At 32.9% G+C, this 19870-nt stretch overlaps 2 protein-coding genes across 4 annotated transcripts; one reads left to right on the top strand and one right to left on the bottom strand.

Moving 5' to 3' along the window:
• Positions 1 to 10828: 10828 nt before the first annotated feature.
• LOC140870784 (probable ribose-5-phosphate isomerase 4, chloroplastic) lies at positions 10829 to 14364 on the bottom strand. Of its 3 annotated transcripts, none has more exons than XM_073273184.1 (9): positions 14227 to 14364; positions 13914 to 14041; positions 13038 to 13107; positions 12624 to 12728; positions 12287 to 12382; positions 12152 to 12208; positions 11886 to 12003; positions 11729 to 11786; positions 10829 to 11330 (listed from the first exon to the last, which is right to left on the bottom strand). In XM_073273184.1, exons 1-9 carry the CDS (start codon positions 14278 to 14280, stop codon positions 11252 to 11254), a joined length of 765 nt encoding a protein of 254 aa, XP_073129285.1. In that variant the 5' UTR covers positions 14281 to 14364; the 3' UTR covers positions 10829 to 11251. The 3 variants fall into 3 exon arrangements, with proteins under 3 accessions (XP_073129285.1, XP_073129283.1, XP_073129284.1); XM_073273183.1 differs by having other exon boundaries at positions 10831 to 11330; positions 11729 to 11795; XM_073273182.1 differs by having other exon boundaries at positions 11729 to 12003.
• Positions 14365 to 14686: 322 nt separating this feature from the next.
• On the top strand, positions 14687 to 19775 carry LOC140870779 (subtilisin-like protease SBT2.2). Its single transcript, XM_073273177.1, has 10 exons — positions 14687 to 15197; positions 15662 to 15815; positions 15978 to 16375; positions 16524 to 16619; positions 16779 to 16851; positions 17181 to 17463; positions 17824 to 18152; positions 18262 to 18529; positions 18618 to 18899; positions 19272 to 19775. Exons 1-10 carry the CDS (start codon positions 14980 to 14982, stop codon positions 19694 to 19696), a joined length of 2526 nt encoding a protein of 841 aa, XP_073129278.1. The 5' UTR covers positions 14687 to 14979; the 3' UTR covers positions 19697 to 19775.
• The last annotated feature ends 95 nt before the right edge of the window (positions 19776 to 19870 follow it).

Genomic DNA, 19870 nt, shown 5'->3' with positions numbered 1-19870 from the left:
GAAAGCTTGGGCCTGATGGTAAGGTATTGACCTACAAGGCGCGATTGGTGGCAAAAGGTTATACTCAAAGACAAGGAGTTGACTATGATGAAACCTTTTCACCAGTCGCAATGTTCAAGTCCATAAGAATCCTTATTGCCATAGCTGCATGGTATGACTATGAGATATGGCAAATGGATGTGAAGACTGCTTTTCTTAATGGAGACATTAAGGAAGAAATCTATATGAAGCAGCCTGAGGGGTTCACATCCATGGGAAGCGAGCATAAGGTATGCAAGCTTCAGAGATCAATTTATGGTCTAAAACAAGCATCAAGAAGTTGGAACCAAAAATTTGATGAAACAATAAAAGATTTTGGTTTCATCAAGAATCCGGATGAACCATGCGTGTACAAGAAAGTAGTTAAGGATGCTGTGACATTCTTAGTACTTTATGTTGATGACATCCTACTCATTGGGAATGACGTAGGAATGTTGCAGTCAACAAAGATATGGTTATCAGGTAGATTCTCGATGAAGGATTTGGGTGAGGCATCCTATATTCTTGGGATACAGATCTATAGAGATAGATCTAAGAGAATGATAGAACTCACTCAATCAACCTATATCGACACCATATTGAAATGGTTTTCAATGGATGGGTCCAAGAGAGGACATCTACCCATGTGTCATGGAGTTTCTCTATCCAAGTCTATGTGTCCCAAGACGGATGAAGAGATAGAGAAAATGACACATGTACCATATGCGTCAGCCATAGGTAGTATCATGTATGGGATGATATCTACCAGACCGGATGTAGCATTTGCTCTGAGTGTCACGAGCAGATATCAAGCTAATCCCGGTCAAATGCATTGGAAAGCCGTGAAGGACATTCTTAAGTACTTACGAAGGACTAAGAATATGTTCATGGTATATGGAGGAAGAGAACTAAAATTGGAAGGCTATACCGACTCTAGCTTCCAAAGTGACGTGGATGACTCGAAGTCAACCTCTGGATTTGTGTTCATGCTCAATGGCGGTGCTGTCTCTTGGAAGAGTTCCAAGCAGGACACCACAGCGGATTCCACCACTGAAGCTGAATACATTGCAGCATCAGCTGCTGCTAAAGAGGCCGTTTGGATGAGGAATTTCGTCCAAGAGTTGGGCGTCATTCCTGAAGTTGTTGGTCCAGTCCCGGTGTACTGTGACAACACGGGTGCCGTTGCTCAGGCAAAGGAACCAAGGTCTCATCAAAGATCCAAACACGTACTGAGAAAATACCACATCATCCGGGAAATTATGGAAAGAGGAGACATCACTGTCGAAAGAGTGGCCTCTGCAGACAATATCGCTGATCCACTTACTAAGCCCTTGCCAGGACCATTATTTGACAAACATCGCGAAGCAATGGGTCTACATAGTATGACTAGTTGGCTATAGGGCAAGTGGGAGATTGAAAGAGTGGGTGCCCGGTGAGCCAACTTGTGGCTAAGGGCTTTGATGACTCTTTGTATAAACAATCTTTTGTTTAATATAATTTACACTTTTATTAATGGCAATGACTTTGTCTTTCTTCATATTGTGATATACTATTGTTGCTTTGATAAAGACCTTGAATATACTATAGTGTATGTAAGATGTGGTAGAACATGGAGATGTCTATCATGAAACACATCTTATAGTCACTGTATATTCTAAACTGTTCCTAGTCGATTGAGCCGTCCGATAATAAGGATAAGGATCGCTCGAGCTTGAGACTAGCATTTGCGATGCAGAGTACCACGTTTCATTGGTAAGGAACATAGAGATGTTCGAAGTATGCAAATGGATATTCATATGATGAATGATCGAACTACCCTATCCGGACTTTCCAAGTGGTTATCACTTATCGAGTGGATATAGTCCGCGGTTTTGGTTGTACACCATTAGTCCTTACTACTTGAGACATCATTGAGACTCTATATGCTAGTACTGTGCTTTGACTCGTTTACCGACTCTATTGGGGTCATCAGGTGTCGGGATTGGGTACAGTTACAACACATATAGGAGTCGATGCTTTGTTGTCAAGGATTCACCACATACTTGCGAGTGTGGATATCCTATGCGATCTGAGGAGATATTAGTGTGACGAATCTCTGGCCAGAGTACATGATGTGATTTAAGAAATGGTTTCTTAGTAGCACATGCGATGTCACTATTTGATCTTCAAGATGCATTGCATAGTTATCGAATCTCGAGCGACTCTCGATATACCAATGGTTGTTGATTCGATCGGGATATATGGATGAAGGGACCGTACTGTACGCTAACCAAAATCTACTGGTTCGTGTAGGCACTATCAGTGATACCTAGGGAATCATGGGGCGATGTTGCTAGGCGCTCATACCATGATTCGATGGGCAAGTCGGAAATTGTTGTTCCGAGTCACAAGGAGTTGTGAGCCCACGGCTAGCTGTATCCCTGAACCATTGAGGGTCACACAGTGTAATGGATTTTTAATCCCCGTTGAGATAGTTAAATTTAAAGAGTTAAATTTAATGAACGAAGAAGTTGGACTTCTTATTTAAGAGTAGAGGAGTAAGATTTCCTAAAAATGACATAGGGATGGCCATTTTTGGAAATCACTGAATTCGGATTCAGAAAAATTTATCTTGACTTTAAAAGGTGCAGAAATGGTTTCTGTGCACATTGGTGAAATCGGTTTATCAATCGGAGTCACGATGAATTTTATATTAATTTCTGAACATGCGGGCTTTGCTTGTCGGGCTTGAACTTATGACTAATGGGCCCTAAGCTGTTAGTGGCCTGCATTATAAATAAGTTATTGCAGTACAGAAATTACACACAACAGGTCACAAGGATTTTTCGAAAACCCTAGTCTATTTTTTTAAAGGTGGCCGTCCCCCCCCCCCCCCCCTCTCCCTCTACTCGAGAAAAATCCAGCCTGTGATTTTGAATTACAGTCTGGTTTAACGGATCAAATTCGTTAATCTCTTCGTAGAAAACTTCTGATAGATTTTCTAGTGCAATCTATCAGAGGGATTAAATCTCTGTTCGTGGACCTGATTGAAGAACAGTTCGTCCATCAGTTCCAGGGATATACAACAAGAGCAGAGAAATCTGTTGGTGTCCAGAATCTCGATTCGAGATTAAAGGTAAAAATTTTATAATCGTTATTTAATTTTTACACACACAATTTAATCGTAAGGTTGATACCCATTATGGAATCATTCCATACAAAAATTTTAAACTTCCGCTGCACCGGGTATCAATCATAATTGATCTGAACGCCGTGTTCTCCAACAGCAGGGCGCGCCCGAGAGGCGCTTTTCAGCCGCTCAAGCGCAGCCTATTTAAAAAAAAAAAAATTTGTTTGTTACAGCTTCGGATGCTTGGTGATTGCTTATTCATTAATTGCCCTTAAGATTTGAGATTAGCAACCCGAGGCCCCACAGTTATTGTAGTGTAAATTTAGTTATACTATAGTGTAATCTTAGTGTTATTTTAGTTATGCTATAGTGTTATCGTAGTGTAAATTTAGTTACACTATAGTGTAAACTTAGTGTAATTTTAGTTATAGTGTAAATCTAGTGTTATTTTAGTTATGCTATAGTGTTATCGTAGTAGAAATTTAGTTACACTATAGTGTAAACCTAGTGTAATTTTAGTTATACTATAGTGTAATATTAGTGTTATTTTAGTTATACTATAATTTTATTGTAGTGTAAATTTAGTTATACTATAGTGTAATACTAGTGTAATTTTAGTTATACTATAGTGTAATTCTAGTGTTATTTTTGTTATACTATAGTGTTATTGTAGTGTAAATTTAGTTATAATATAGTGTAAATCTAGTGTAATTTTAGTTATACTATAGAGTAATGATAGTGTTATTTTAGTTATACTATAGTATTATTGTAGTTTAAATTTAGTTATACTATAGTGTAAACCTAGTGTAATTTTATTTATACTATAGTGTAATGCTAGTGTTATTTTAGTTATACTATAGTGTTATTGTAGTGTAAATTTAGTTATAATATAGTGTAATCCAAATGTAATTTTAGTAATACTATAGTGTAAATTTAGTGTTATTTTAGTTATACTATAGTGTTATCGTTGTGTAAATTTAGTTACACTACAGTGTAAACCTAGTGTAATTTTAGTTATACTATAGTGTAAATCTAGTGTTATTTTAGTTATACTATAGTGTTATTGTAGTGTAAATTTAGTTATACTATAGTGTAATTTTAGTTACACTATAGTGTAATTCTAGTGTTATTTTAGTTATACTATAGTATTATTGTAGTGTAAATTTAGTTACACTATAGTGTAATCCTAGTGTAATTTTAGTTATACTAAAAGGTAATCCTAGTGTTATTTTAGTTATACTATAGTGTAATGCTAGTGTTATTTTAGTTATACTATAGTGTTATTGTAGTGTAAATTTAGTTACACTATAGTGTAATCCTAGTGTAATTTTAGTTATATTATAAGGTAATGCTAGTGTTATTTTAGTTATACTATAGTGTTATTGTAGTGTAAATTTAGTTATACTATAGTGTAATCCTAGTGTAATTTTAGTTATACTATAGTGTAATTTTAGTGTTATTTTAGTTATACTATAGTGTTATTGTAGTGTAAATTTAGTTATACTGTAGTGTAAACCTAGTGTAATTTTAGTTATAATATAGTGTAAATATAGTGTTATTTTAGTTATGCTATAGTGTTATCGTAGTGTAAATTTAGTTACACTGTAGTGTAAACCTAGTGTAATTTTAGTTATACTATAGTGTAATGCTAGTGTTATTTTAGTTATCCTATAGTGTTATTGTAGTGTAAATTTAGTTATACTATAGTGTAATCCTAGTGTAATTTTAGTTATACTATAGTGTAATTCTAGTGTTATTTTTGTTATACTATAGTGTTATTGTAGTGTAAATTTTGTTATAATATAGCGTAAATCTAGTGTAATTTTAGTACTATAGTGTAATTCTAGTGTTATTTTAGTTATACTATAGTGTTATTGTAGTTTAAATTTAGTTATAATATAGTGTAAACCTAGTGTAATTTTAGTTATACTATAGTGTAATGCTAGTGTAATTTTAGTTATACTATAGTGTTATTGTAGTGTAATTTTAGTTATAATATAGTGTAATTCTAGTGTAATTTTAGTAATACTATAGTGTAAATTTAGTATTATTTTAGTTATATTATAGTGTTATCGTTGTGTAAATTTAGTTACACTACAGTGTAAACCGAGTGTAATTTTAGTTATACTATAGTGTAAATCTAGTGTTATTTTAGTTATACTATAATGTTATTGCAGTGAAATTTAGTTACAATATAGTGTAATCTTAGTGTAATTTTAGTTACACTATAGTGTAATTCTAGTGTTATTTTAGTTATACTATCGTGTTATTGTAGTGTAAATTTAGTTATACTATAGTGTAATCCTAGTGTAATTTTAGTTATACTAAAGTGTAATCCTAGTGTTATTTCAGTTATACTATAGTGTAATGCTAGTGTTATTTTAGTTATACAATAGTGTTATTGTAGTGTAAATTTAGTTACACTATAGTGTAATCCTAGTGTAATTTTAGTTATACTATAAAGTAATGCTAGTGTTATTTTAGTTATACTGTAGTGTTATTGTATTGTAAATTTAGTTATATTATAGTTTAAACCTAGTGTAATTTTAGTTATACTATAGTGTATTTCTAGTGTTATTTTAGCTATACTATAGTGTTATTGTAGTGTAAATTTAGTTATACTATAGTGTAAACCTAGTGTAATTTTAGTTATACTATAGTGTAATTGTAGTGTAAATTTAGTTACACTATAGTGTAATCCTAGTGTAATTTTAGGTATACTAAAGTGTAATCCTAGTGTTATTTTATTATACTATAGTGTAATGCTAGTGTTATTTTAGTTATACTATAGTGTTATTGTAGTGTAAATTTAGTTATACTATAGTGTAATCCTAGTGTAATTTTAGTTATACTATAGTGTAATGTTAGTGTTATTTTAGTTATACTATAGTGTTATTGTAGTGTAAATTTAGTTATACTATAGTGTAAACCTAGTGTAATTTTAGTTATAATATAGTGTAATTCTAGTGTTATTTTAGTTATACTAAAGTGTTATTGTAGTGTAAATTTAGTTATACTATAGTGTTGTTGTAGTGTAAATTTAGTTATACTATAGTGTAAACCTAGTGTAATTTTAGTTATACTATAGTGTAATTGTAGTGTAAATTTAGTTACACTATAGTGTAATCCTAGTGTAATTTTAGTTATACTAAAGTGTAATCCCAGTGTTATTTTAGTTATACTATAGTGTAATTCTAGTGTAATTTTAGTTATACTATAGTGTAATGCTAGTGTTATTTTAGTTATAATATAATGTTATTGTAGTGTAAATTTAGTTATACTATAGTGTAATTCTAGTGTAATTTTAGTTATATTATAGTGTAATTCTAGTGTTATTTTAGTTATACTATAGTGTTATTGTAGTGTAAATTTAGTTACACTATAGTGTAATCCTAGTGTAATTTTAGTTATATTATAGTGTAATTCTAGTGTTATTTTAGTTATACTATAGTGTTATGGTAATGTAAATTTAGTTACACTATAGTGTAATCCTAGGGTAATTTTAGTTATACTAAAGTATAATTCTAGTGTTATTTTAGTTATACTATAGTGTAATTCTAGAGTTATTTTAGTTATATTATAGTGTAATCCTAGTGTAATTTTAGTTATACTATAGTGTAATGCTAGTGTTATTTTAGTTATATTATAGTGTTATTGTAGTGTAAATTTAGTTATACTGTAGAGTAAACCTAGTGTAATTTTAATTATAATATAGTGTAAATCTAGTGTTATTTTAGTTATGCTATAGTGTTATCGTAGTGTAAATTTAGTTACAATATAGTGTAAACCTAGTTTAATTTTAGTTATAGTGTAAATCTAGTGTTATTTTAATTATGCTATAGTGTTATCGTAGTGTAAATTTAGTTATACTATAGTGTTATTGTAGTGTAAATTTAGTTATACTATAGTGTAATGTTAGTGTTATTTTAGTTATACTATAATGTTATTGTAGTGTAAATTTAGTTATACTATAGTGTAATACTAGTGTAATTTTAGTTATACTATAGTGTAATTCTAGTGTTATTTTTGTTATACTATAGTGTTATTGTAGTGTAAATTTAGTTATAATATAGTATAAATCTAGTGTAATTTTTGTTATACTATAGTGTAATGATAGTGTTATTTTAGTTATACTATAGTGTTATTGTAGTTTAAATTTCGTTATACTATAGTGTAAACCTAGTGTAATTTTAGTTATACTATAGTGTAATGCTAGTGTTATTTTAGTTATACTATAGTGTTATTGTAGTGTAAATTTAGTTATAATATAGTTTAATCCTAGTGTAATTTTAGTAATACTATAGTGTAAATTTATTGTTATTTTAGTTATACTATAGTGTTATCTTTGTGTAAATTTAGTCACACTACAGTGTAAACCTATTGTAATTTTAACTATACTATAGTGTAAATCTAGTGTTATTTTAGTTATACTATAGTGTTATTGTAGTATAAATTTAGTTACACTATAGTGTAATCCTAGTGTAATTTTAGGTATACTAAAAGGTAATCCTACTGTTATTTTAGTTATACTATAGTGTAATGCTAGTGTTATTTTAGTTATACTATAGTGTTATTGTAGTGTAAATTTAGTTACACTATTGTGTAATCCTAGTGTAATTTTAGTTATATTATAAGGCAATGCTAGTGTTATTTTAGTTATACTATAGTGTTATTGTAGTGTAAATTTAGTTATACTATAGTGTAATTCTAGTGTAATTTTAGTTATACTATAATGTAATTCTAGTGTTATTTTAGTTATACTATAGTGTTATTGTAGTGTAAATTTAGTTATACTGTAGTGTAAACCTAGTGTAATTTTAGTTATAATATAGTGTAAATCTAGTGTTATTTTAGTTATGCTATAGTGTTATCGTAGTGTAAATTTAGTTACACTGTAGTGTAAACCTAGTATAATTTTAGTTATACTATAGTGTAATGCTAGTGGTATTTTAGTTATACTATAGTGTTATTGTAGTGTAAATTTAGTTATACTATAGTGTAATCCTAGTGTAATTGTAGTGTAAATTTAGTTACACTATAGTGTAATCCTAGTGTAATTTTAGGTATACTAAAGTGTAATCCTAGTGTTATTTTAGTTATACTATAGTGTAATGCTAGTGTTATTTTAGTTATACTATAGTGTTATTGTAGTGTAAATTTAGTTATACTATAGTGTAATCCTAGTGTAATTTTAGTTATACTATAGTGTAATGCTAGTGTAATTTTAGTTATACTATAGTGTTATTATAGTGTAATTTTAGTTATAATATAGTTTAATCCTAGTGTAATTTTAGTAATACTATAGTGTAAATTTAGTATTATTTTAGTTATACTATAGTGTTATCGTTGTGTAAATTTAGTTACACTACAGTGTAAACCGAGTGTAATTTTAGTTATACTATAGTGTAAATCTAGTGTTATTTTAGTTATACTATAATGTTATTGCAGTGTAAATTTAGTTATAATATAGTATAATCTTAGTGTAATTTTAGTTACACTATAGTGTAATTCTAGTGTTATTTTAGTTATACTATAGTGTTATTGTAGTATAAATTTAGTTACACTATAGTGTAATCCTAGTGTAATTTTAGTTATACTAAAAGGTAATCCTAGTGTTATTTTAGTTATACTATAGTGTAATGCTAGTGTTATTTTAGTTATACTATAGTGTTATTGTAGTGTAAATTTAGTTACACTATTGTGTAATCCTAGTGTATCTTTAGTTATATTATAAGGTGATGCTAGTGTTATTTTAGTTATACTATAGTGTTATTGTAGTGTAAATTTAGTTATACTATAGTGTAATCCTAGTGTAATTTTAGTTATACTATAATGTAATTCTAGTGTTATTTTAGTTATACTATAGTGTTATTGTAGTGTAAATTTAGTTATACTGTAGTGTAAACCTAGTGTAATTTTAGTTATAATATAGTGTAAATCTAGTGTTATTTTAGTTATGCTATAGTGTTATCGTAGTGTAAATTTAATTACACTGTAGTGTAAACCTAGTATAATTTTAGTTATACTATAGTGTAATGCTAGTGTTATTTTAGTTATACTATAGTGTTATTGTAGTGTAAATTTAGTTATACTATATTGTAATCCTAGTGTAATTTTAGTTATACTATAGTGTAATTCTAGTGTTATTTTTGTTGTAGTATAGTGTTATTGTAGTGTAAATTTAGTTATACTATAGTGTAAACCTAGTGTAATTTTAGTTATACTATAGTGTAATTGTAGTTTAAGTTTAGTTACACTATAGTGTAATCCTAGTGTAATTTTAGGTATACTAAAGTGTAATCCTAGTGTTATTTTAGTTATACTATAGTGTAATGCTAGTGTTATTTTAGTTATACTATAGTGTTATTGTAGTGTAAATTTAGTTATACTATAGTGTAATCCTAGTGTAATTTTAGTTATACTATAGTGTAATTTTAGTTAAATTATAATGTTATTGTAGTGTAATTTTAGTTATAATATAGTGTAATCCTAGTGTAATTTTAGTAATACTATAGTGTAAATTTAGTATTATTTTAGTTATACTATAGTGTTATCGTTGTGTAAATTTAGTTACACTACAGTGTAAACCGAGTGTAATTTTAGTTATACTATAGTGTAAATCTAGTGTTATTTTAGTTATACTATAATGTTATTGCAGTGTAAATTTAGTTATAATATAGTGTAATTTTAGTTACACTATAGTGTAATTCTAATGTTATTTTAGTTATACTATAGTGTTATTGTAGTGTAAATTTAGTTATACTATAGTGTAATCCTAGTGTAATTTTAGTTATACTAAAGTGTAATCCTAGTGTTATTTTAGTTATACTATAGTGTAATGCTAGTGTTATTTTAGTTATACAATAGTGTTATTGTAGTGTAAATTTAGTTACACTATAGTGTAATCCTAGTGTAATTTTAGTTATACTATAAAGTAATGCTAGTGTTATTTTAGTTATACTATAGTGTTATTGTATTTTAAATTTAGTTATATTATAGTTTAAACCTAGTGTAATTTTAGTTATACTATAGTGTATTTCTAGTGTTATTTTAGGTATACTATAGTGTTATTGTAGTGTAAATTTAGTTATACTATAGTGTAAACCTAGTGTAATTTTAGTTATACTATAGTGTAATTGTAGTGTAAATTTAGTTATAATATAGTATAAATCTAGTGTAATTTTAGTTATACTATGGTGTAATGATAGTGTTATTTTAGTTATACTATAGTGTTATTGTAGTTTAAATTTCGTTATACTATAGTGTAAACCTAGTGTAATTTTAGTTATACTATAGTGTAATGCTAGTGTTATTTTAGTTATACTATAGTGTTATTGTAGTGTAAATTTAGTTATAATATAGTGTAATCCTAGTGTAATTTTAGTAATACTATAGGGTAAATTTATTGTTATTTTAGTTATATTATAGTGTTGTCGTTGTGTAAATTTAGTCACACTACAGTGTAAACCTATTGTAATTTTAACTATACTATAGTGTAAATCTAGTGTTATCTTGTGAATATTTGAAAAGATCCAAGCTTACTAGATATATATCAGAGTCCTACTTGAACTAGAAAAGGATACATGCGGCCCATTAGAAACAGCCCAGGTCTGCCCATAATGACCAGCCTTGATCAAAGTCCAACATAGCCCAAACTGGGCTGGACCTTGACATGTTGGGCCAAATCGGATAGACCTATTATAGATGGGCTCGGGTTGAAATATTTTCTCGGGGTAACAACTACAATGGCTCCAAAAATAAAATACATTGAATAACTAGTTTACAACTAGTAAGAGCTGATTCCCCAAGTAAGCAAAACAAGGAAAAAAAATATCACAAGAGAAAATTAGACTCTAGTCTACACTCGTCACTCGTTGTTGTCTATAACATTAGTATCGACGACAGGGTCATGCTGTCACATCATCTTCGACCTTCTCCTCGTTTAAAGCGAGCAACATATATATGCCTATCATAAAACAAAATTTGAGGAGTTTGGTAATATATTTACTCCCAATTTACCAAAATTAAAAAAAAAAGGATATTTGTCTTTCCAAGTGTAAGATCGGTAAAAAAAATTATGAGATGATAATTGATACAAAGCCACCAGCTATCCGCGCTAGGAGATCAAATTTTGCTCCCTTCGAGTCCAAGAGTATTATCAACAGTGAGCAGTCCATCTTCTGAGGCTATTACTACTGTGCACCTGCCATTTCACCAACACACAATATTGCTGATAGAAAAATTTTCAAATCTCCAAGGGTGTGGAGTCTTTTGTAACTTAGTTCGTTGGATCAGTATTCAATAGTCTGGGCCACGTCCCACAAAGAAACCTTGACCTAAAAAGTGATGAATTGGGAGAGACGAGTTTTATCTGACCAGTAAGGTGTATATAGCACCTTTCCTCACAAAGAACTGCTAATCACTCTATTTAATATAAAACTGCATCTAAAAAGGATACTATCGACTTAAATTGCAATTTCTGACAAGATGGCAAAGAAGCGTCAACAAACTTCTTATAAAACATAACCGATCAAAGATCACCATATCTACCTGCATGTATGTGTGTGTATTATGTAGTAAACGAGGTAATAAGAAACTCACGGGATCCTGGCAATGACACCATGCTCGACAACGCCATCAATTTGATCAAGACTGTCAGCTACATCAGCTGAAAGAATATCAATTGTGCCACAACAAAATTCTGATTCAAGTATAAAAGAGGGAAAGAAATTTGCACGGAAGGATGCAGGAACATTACCAAGATTTAGAATTGGAGATGTAAATATTACATCCAGAACATTATGCCCTTCTTTAGTGATGAGTGGAAAATCACCTCCTAATGGGTCCACAAGCCCAATGGATGATCTCCTCCATACCTTGACATAAAAAGGAATATAATGGTAGAGATTCAAAGGTCGAGTTTAACTAAAATAATACACCACTCACAACCGCTCAAGCTCCTATTATTACATGGGATGCTTCTAGATCTAATGGTAAAGGTGGATCCAAATTTACAGAGAATACCTCAGCATCACCGAGGAACAGGTCATCAATTTCTTCAGCAATATCCATCCAATTGATCTGAAATAATATTTAAAAATGTTACAGGCAACAAAAATATTATTACAGAGACGCACAATAAATAGCATTTGACCTTACAGCTTTAATCATGACCGGAATTGATCCATCCACACCACCTCTATACTGCTTGCCCGTAACAATGAGTACAAGTTTCCTGGCTGCTTCCAATATCGTCTGCAAAGCAGAAGTAACCAGTGTATCTGAACAAGAAAATCCACCATGAAATGGATACATGCAATAAAGAAGCTAAGACCAAACGTGGCATACGAAAAGCATGCAGAAATTGATCTCAGAATTAGATATCAATAAAGAATTACATTATAATTTGCAGTAGTAATGTCCAAGATCAAAATCTACATGCTATTTATCTCTGTTGCACTAAAAATGGCATTTAGAAGATGAGTTTTTCACTAACCTTTTGTTCGAGTATTGACTCACCACCCTGCATCTTTTGACGGCCAATGACTGCAGCAAGTGTTTCTTCTTCTATAACATCAGCATCATCAAATGCTAAATCAATCTAGATATGGAGGGAAATTTGGTTAATCACCCATCAAAAAAATTTTATGCTGACCTACTCGCACAGGATTACATCATGATGCAGTTCCATGTAACTAGAGATAATGCTTTCTAGCATCCGAAACATGATTGCACGCCAATTTTACTATGATCTGAAGGGAGAAGAGCAATGCCAATTTTACTACCACCAATTTGAATGAATAGAGAACTATTCTTCTCGCAGATCGAATGATATTAGTTCAAATTGTCTCCCAACAATATTTCAACCACATAATGACACAATTTGGGGGGAAAAAAAAGATTTGCGCACTTTAGAGCTATCTCTGTATTGATCTAAAGGGACTCCAGCTTTTGCTGCTTCACTTGCGCTGCTAATAGATCTGCATCACACTTTTGATGGTTATTCGTAACAGAAGTTGTATGATAAACTGATGACTAACAGCATATTGAGATGATATTATTGCTCACAACTAACAAAACTTTTTGATAAAATGACAAAGATAATGATTTCGACTAAAGAGAGATTAAATTCTTTTCGCAGTGGAAAACAAGTAATTAACACATTACACAAAATTCACTCATATTTCAAAATTCAATACTCGTTGAAATTTTTTGTTCTCAGTGCATAAAGATATCTACTTCCTATTCTAATTCATCAATGCTGACACAATGATCAAAAAGCCGTGTTTAGCCGGTTTTCATGACTATTAGTTATAGCTTTTTACACAACAATTCACTCTTGATTCTATAATTAACATTAGGCCCAACCTCGTGTGACCGATCACGTGAATTGCAAGTTAGTGCAATATTGGGTAGGATACTGTTACGATGCAACATTTGCCTTACGGGCATAGTGATCACACATGTATTCAGTTCTATAATGTAACTCAGAAAGAAATGAGTGAATGCACCAAACCTCCTTTTCAACACACACGCATCAATCTCTAATAAAAATATCACTTGTAAATGGACATTAAAATCGAAGTGCACATGTTCAAAAAAAAAGAAAAGAAAAGAAAAAAAAAAAAAGAGTAAGAAATGAGAATTCAATTCTTTTTGTTCAAGGGTATCCCTTGACCACATGCTCGATCTGGCCCCGGCATGTATCATGATGAATCTCACTCAGATGATTTAGTAATAAATTTAACAAGATACTGTCACATATAAGTGTATTAGCCAGACTTACGTAGGAACTCCAACTATATCTTTAAGGGCACCAGATACAATTTTTTGCCCCAAGTATTGAATGGCAAAACCAGAAGCGCGACCAGACCCCAGCGCTATGACCATTCCACTCTCCACATAGGAATCCACCTTATAACAAAACCAGTAGGCAGTAGCAAGCAAAATCAAATTTATAAGTCTTGAATCTTGAACAGGAAAAGATTGTGCATTAGAGGGGAATGTTATGCCTGGGTTATGAATTAGAAGCCTCATTCGTGTTAATTCTTGAACATATGAGTTGTACAATCAATAATAATAAAGCGGCAGTGAATTACGGTATGTTTGGCGGCGTGGAGGAGAGGAGTGGAGTCGTAGGAGCGAATGGCCATGGGAAGCGCATTGAATCCTTTTTTCTTTCGTAGTGGATGTGCGATTAAGTTCAAATTAGTGTAGTGAGAGATGGAAAACGATGATGTCATTGTTGAGTTGAGAAGATAAGAGACAGTGAGTGAGACGTTATCTATTTTATAGAAAAAATCCCACCTCCTCTAGTTTTTCCTTTTTAATTAAAAAATTGTCTTTCATTTAAAATTGTTAAATAAGAAACAATATAGCAAATACAAATTTTTTGGGAAAAAAGCCAAAACAAATGTCATACCTAACTTACAGAAAAAAGGTTCAAACTTTGAAGGACTTGACTTGATCAAAGGAAAAGGAAAGTGAGGAAAAAGAATTGGAACGTTACCACAGTCCACACTCTTGTTTTTATTACAACTCTCTCTCTGGAGTTGAATGAATGAGAGTATGAGACTAAAAAAAAAAAAAAATACAACCAAACCTTTGAACACGCCGCCCAAAAAAGTTGGGTATTATTCCCTCTCTCACATTAACAAATTTGTGCGAAAAAGGAATGAACTTTATTTATGGCAAGCAAGGTGGAAAGTTAATTGGGGGTGGGTTTGCAGTTTCTCTTTACAACTAAGTGTGGTTAGTGCGAAGGCTTTCTCACTTGCTGAGTTACCAGAAAATGGTTGTACCTAGTTCTAAGAGAACTTCTCAAAGAAAGCCTTATCCTTAATTTCTCCAAAATGGATGGGGGTGGGTTCTTACTAGTCATGCTATGTTTAGGAATATTTGCAAGCTGCAATTATGCTCAGGATAATGATGGAGGTGCAATTACTGCTGTATATATTGTCACTCTGAAACACGCGCCCACCTCTCATGACTACGGCCAGCTTCGAGTTAAGCAGCGTCACCAAAGTAAACACAATGATTCTGATGGAATTAGTAGATTTCATAAACCAAGGTGCAGTTTTTTCTATTTCTTTATAACCACCTCACCATATTAACCAGCAGTTAATTTCTTGTTTGAAACTTTTTTTACTTTTGTCTCGGCCTTGTATTTTTCCGTATTTGTTCCCATTTCCTGTACTTTATGAATTTCATTTTCTTGGCCTTTTTGATGGATGAAACAGATTAACAACTTTTTGTTCATTTTCGTGTGATTGTTGGAACATTTTAGTTAATTGATTATGTGGAAACTTATGAATAAAAGCAATATACGATTCAAGAAAACAAATAGAGACATACAATTGGGTGGCGAATTATGAACATTCCTTGGTTTGTCATGTCGATTAGTATCTGCATGTTGCCTCAGCCCGCTAAAGTTAGTCTGGCAGGAATCACATAGTTGCCATTTATCTTGGTGCTATTGCTGTTAACTGATACGAGATAATGTTGGTAAAATAATCTATATTTTGCTGAAATCAGCAATAAACCAAGAAAGGATTGGAACAATGGGTCATACATATCCGGTGCACACGATTCTCTACTGAGAAGGATACTAAAGGGTGAAAAGTATCTTAAGGTGTACAGCTATCACTATGTAATCAATGGATTTGCTGTTCTTGTCACGCCACAGCAGGTTAGTCATCATTGACATCAAACTAATACCGCTTCTATGGTCAAATGATTTCGGAAATAAATGCAACTAAGTGGTTTTGCATGTCAGAAGCACAATCAATTCTTTGAATTTTTTTCACATTTTCTTCTAATTTTCATGTGCATTTAAATACTGTTTTTCAAGGCTGACAAGCTTTCGAGGAGTCAAGAGGTATCAAACGTGGTTTTGGATTTCTCAGTCAGAACTGCCACTACACATACACCTCAATTTCTTGGTCTACCTCAAGGAGCATGGGCGCAAGAAGGTGGTTTTGAAATGGCGGGGGAAGGACTTGTGATTGGATTTATTGATACTGGAATCGATCCCACACACCCCAGCTTCTCTGATAATACGCCTATGAAGCCATATCCAGTTCCTAAACATTTTTCTGGAATTTGTGAAGTCACACAAGACTTTCCATCTGGATCCTGCAACAGAAAGCTCGTTGGTGCTCGTCATTTTGCAGCCTCTGCCATTACCAGAGGGATATTTAATGCCACACAGGACTATGCATCCCCATCTGATGGTGACGGCCATGGGACGTAAGTCTTGCCCTCTTGAAAGGAAATAGGCTTCAAAATATAATTTCAAATCATACAATTGATGTGGTTCTTCCTGAGAAGATGTCCGTAGATGTTTCTTGACTTTTAATTCTTTTCATTAGCATTTACATGATGTTGTTTCTTACAGACATACAGCTGCTATTGCAGCAGGAAACTATGGGATTGAAGTTGTAGTGGCTGGGCATCACTTTGGAAATGCCAGTGGCATGGCTCCTCGTTCACAGTAAGGAATCTTTGAAATGATTTTCTTTACATTTCTAGAGCTTTGACACTAAAAACCTACTATTGGCTTTTTGTGTTATTTAGCTGATTCTCAATTCCAAATTCTCTCTCTCTATATATTTGCTATGTTATGCTATCAACCATTAACAGTATTTTATAGCATTGCTGTTTATAAGGCACTATACAAGAGCTTTGGAGGCTTTGCTGCAGATGTGGTTGCTGCCATAGATCAGGTACCCGTGACAAGTTTGAGTAATGCTGATTAAGTTTTCACTTGGTCCCAATTGTTTCAGCTTCTTTCCGCATCCAGTACCTCTGGCCTCTACCTTGTTCTTAATTTGCAAGTCCTATATAGCGATCTATGTTGTAAAAAATTTAAAGTTTAAACCATTTTAATTTGAGAAAAGAGTACGGGCTTCCATGACAGGATAAAGTGTGAAGTTCTCTGTTTTCTTTTATTTTTGTTCTCTTCCTCTTTATCCATAGCATCTATCCACCTCCATGAAACGATGGGTATTTAGCTACTTGCATTGTGCTAAAGGTTCATACTTCTTGTGTTTAGGCGGCTGTGGATGGAGTGGATATAATAAGCTTGTCTATAACCCCTAACAGGCGTCCTCCTGGCCTTGCCACTTTCTTTAATCCTATAGACATGGCCTTATTGTCAGCTGTCAAGGCTGGTATCTTTGTAGTCCAGGCAGCAGGAAATACTGGACCATCTCCTAAGAGCGTTGCTTCTTTTAGCCCATGGATCTTCACTGTAGGTGCTGCAGCCCATGATAGGGTATACGGCAACTCTGTAGTTTTGGGAAACAACATCACGATTCCTGGAGTTGGACTTGCTCGTAAGTCGGATATGTTTACGTTTATTCTACTCCTTTTTGTGTGGCCAATTTATATCGTTAAAATTTAAAAAACGGAGCCAATTTGCGTCGGGGTACTTGTTTCATTTGTCGACGCCAAACTAATGCTGGATTAGCTGTAATTCTTTTGCAAAAAATTCTAACCCTGAAATTATGTTGCTCTGATATGTGGGTTCAACTTTTCAAATGAACAAGTATATGATTCATCTTTCAGTTATCTGCCTCGTATCATGTAACTAATTGTAGGCCTTATCTTTCTCGTTTTATCATCTTATAGTTTTTAGAAATATTATTAACAAGAACATCCAATACATTTACACTTTGAATTGTTTTATTTCCCAGCTGGAACCGTAAATGGTTCTATGTATACGCTGGTTTCTGCCATCCATGCTTTGAACGACACAGCAGCTGTTAATGATATGTATGTTACCGAATGCCAAGATTCCAGAAATTTTAAGCGAGGTGTTGTCCAAGGGAACATCTTGATATGTAGCTACTCTATTCGTTTTGTACTTGGGCTATCAACCATCAAACAGGCATTAGAAACTGCCAAAACCTTGGGTGCAGCTGGTGTTGTGTTCTACATGGATCCTTATGTGATCGGATTTCAGCTCAATCCAATTCCAATGAGCATTCCCGGCATTGTGATTCCATCTCCAGATGATTCCAAAGTGAGTACGCATTATTGTGAGTTTAAGCATTTTTTTGTACTAACATAGGAGCTCTCGTGATGAAAGAGGTTTCATGAAACGGTGACTCAAGGTCATTTCAATTTGGCAGGTCTTTCTACAGTACTATAATTCTTCTTTGGTGAAGGATGAAGCTACAAAAAAAATTATTAAATTTGGGGGAGTTGCAAGTATAGGTGGAATAGAAGCCAACTTTAGCCTTTCTGCTCCAAAGATTATGTATTACTCTGCTAGAGGACCGGACCCAGAAGACAGTCTCCTTGATAATGCTGACATACTAAAGCCAAACATTGTTGCGCCTGGAAATTCCATATGGGCTGCTTGGAGTTCCCTTGGGATTGATTCCATGGAATTTATGGGTACTTGTTTAAAGAGACGAGCAGTCTTTCAATCAAATATTAACCTCCTTTAAACAAGTGGATAGGAATTGACAATGAAAATTTCTAGGTGAGAGCTTTGCTATGATGTCTGGGACAAGCATGGCAGCTCCTCATGTCGCGGGACTTTCAGCCCTGATCAAGCAGCGGTTTCCCTTTTTCACGCCTTCAGCCATTGGATCTGCACTTTCAACCACAGCTTCTCTTTTAGATAGAAATGGTGGGCCTATAATGGCTCAGCATGCTTATGCTAACCCAGATTTGAACCTATTTCCTGCAACTCCCTTTGATATGGGGAGTGGTTTTGTTAATGCTACTGCTGCATTGGATCCTGGTCTTGTTTTTTATTCAAGTAAGTCTTCTTATTTATTCCTAAATCCTTTTCACCACCATTGGAAGTTTAGCTGTTATTATAATGAACATGTGAACACCACCAAAAAATGCATTTGTATCCAGCGTGCATGTGTATTGGTAATAACAATTGTCTCGTGTATCGGTAAAAACAATAACATGGCATTTGGAATTTGTAGAGTGTAAAAAATTTGCTAGAACTGTCAGTACAATTGTGACACACTGCCAGCATGTGTCCATGTCATCATCATTTGCTATGAGTGTACCTGAGAGCTTGCTTAATCTTGATTTTATTCATATATAGGCAAAGTTTTGCATCTTGTTACTGCAATACATTACATCAGTTTGGAATCTTACTAGCTGATTCTCTTAGGTTATGAAGATTACATATCTTTCCTGTGTGGCATAAACGGTTCATCTCCAGTAGTCCTGAACTACACAGGTGAAAGCTGTGGGGTTTCTACAATCACTGCCGCAAACTTAAACTTGCCTTCCATCACCATATCAAAGCTGAACAAATCTGCTGTCGTTCAACGAACCGTAACTAATGTTGATAGAAACGAAACGTACAGAGTTGGTTGGAGTGCACCTTATGGAGTTTCCGTTAAGGTGACGCCAACTCAGTTCTTTATTGCAACTGGAGAGAAACAGGTATTGAGTGTAGCATTTAACGCGACTATGAATAGCTCATTTGCAAGCTATGGAAGAATTGGACTATTTGGTGCTACTCAGGGTCGTGTACTAAACATTCCTCTGTCAGTTATTGTCAAGATTGAATACGATGCAGTTGGTGGCTGATAAAATGGTGGTTGATTGCTTTGTGATCTTCTCTAACATGTCTAATGTTTTGTACCAACAACTAACACGAGTTTGGGAAAATGCGCTGTGTAGAAGATCGAAAATGGATATGAATTTGATTTCAGTTCATAGCTTCCCGCTTTATCAAACGAATATTTTTGGATATCCTTCGAA

This window comes from Henckelia pumila, unplaced genomic scaffold (genome assembly GCF_033568475.1).
Source record: "Henckelia pumila isolate YLH828 unplaced genomic scaffold, ASM3356847v2 CTG_254, whole genome shotgun sequence".
Taxonomy (NCBI): Eukaryota; Viridiplantae; Streptophyta; class Magnoliopsida; order Lamiales; family Gesneriaceae; genus Henckelia; species Henckelia pumila.
This window is presented reverse-complemented; position numbering and strand designations above follow the sequence as displayed.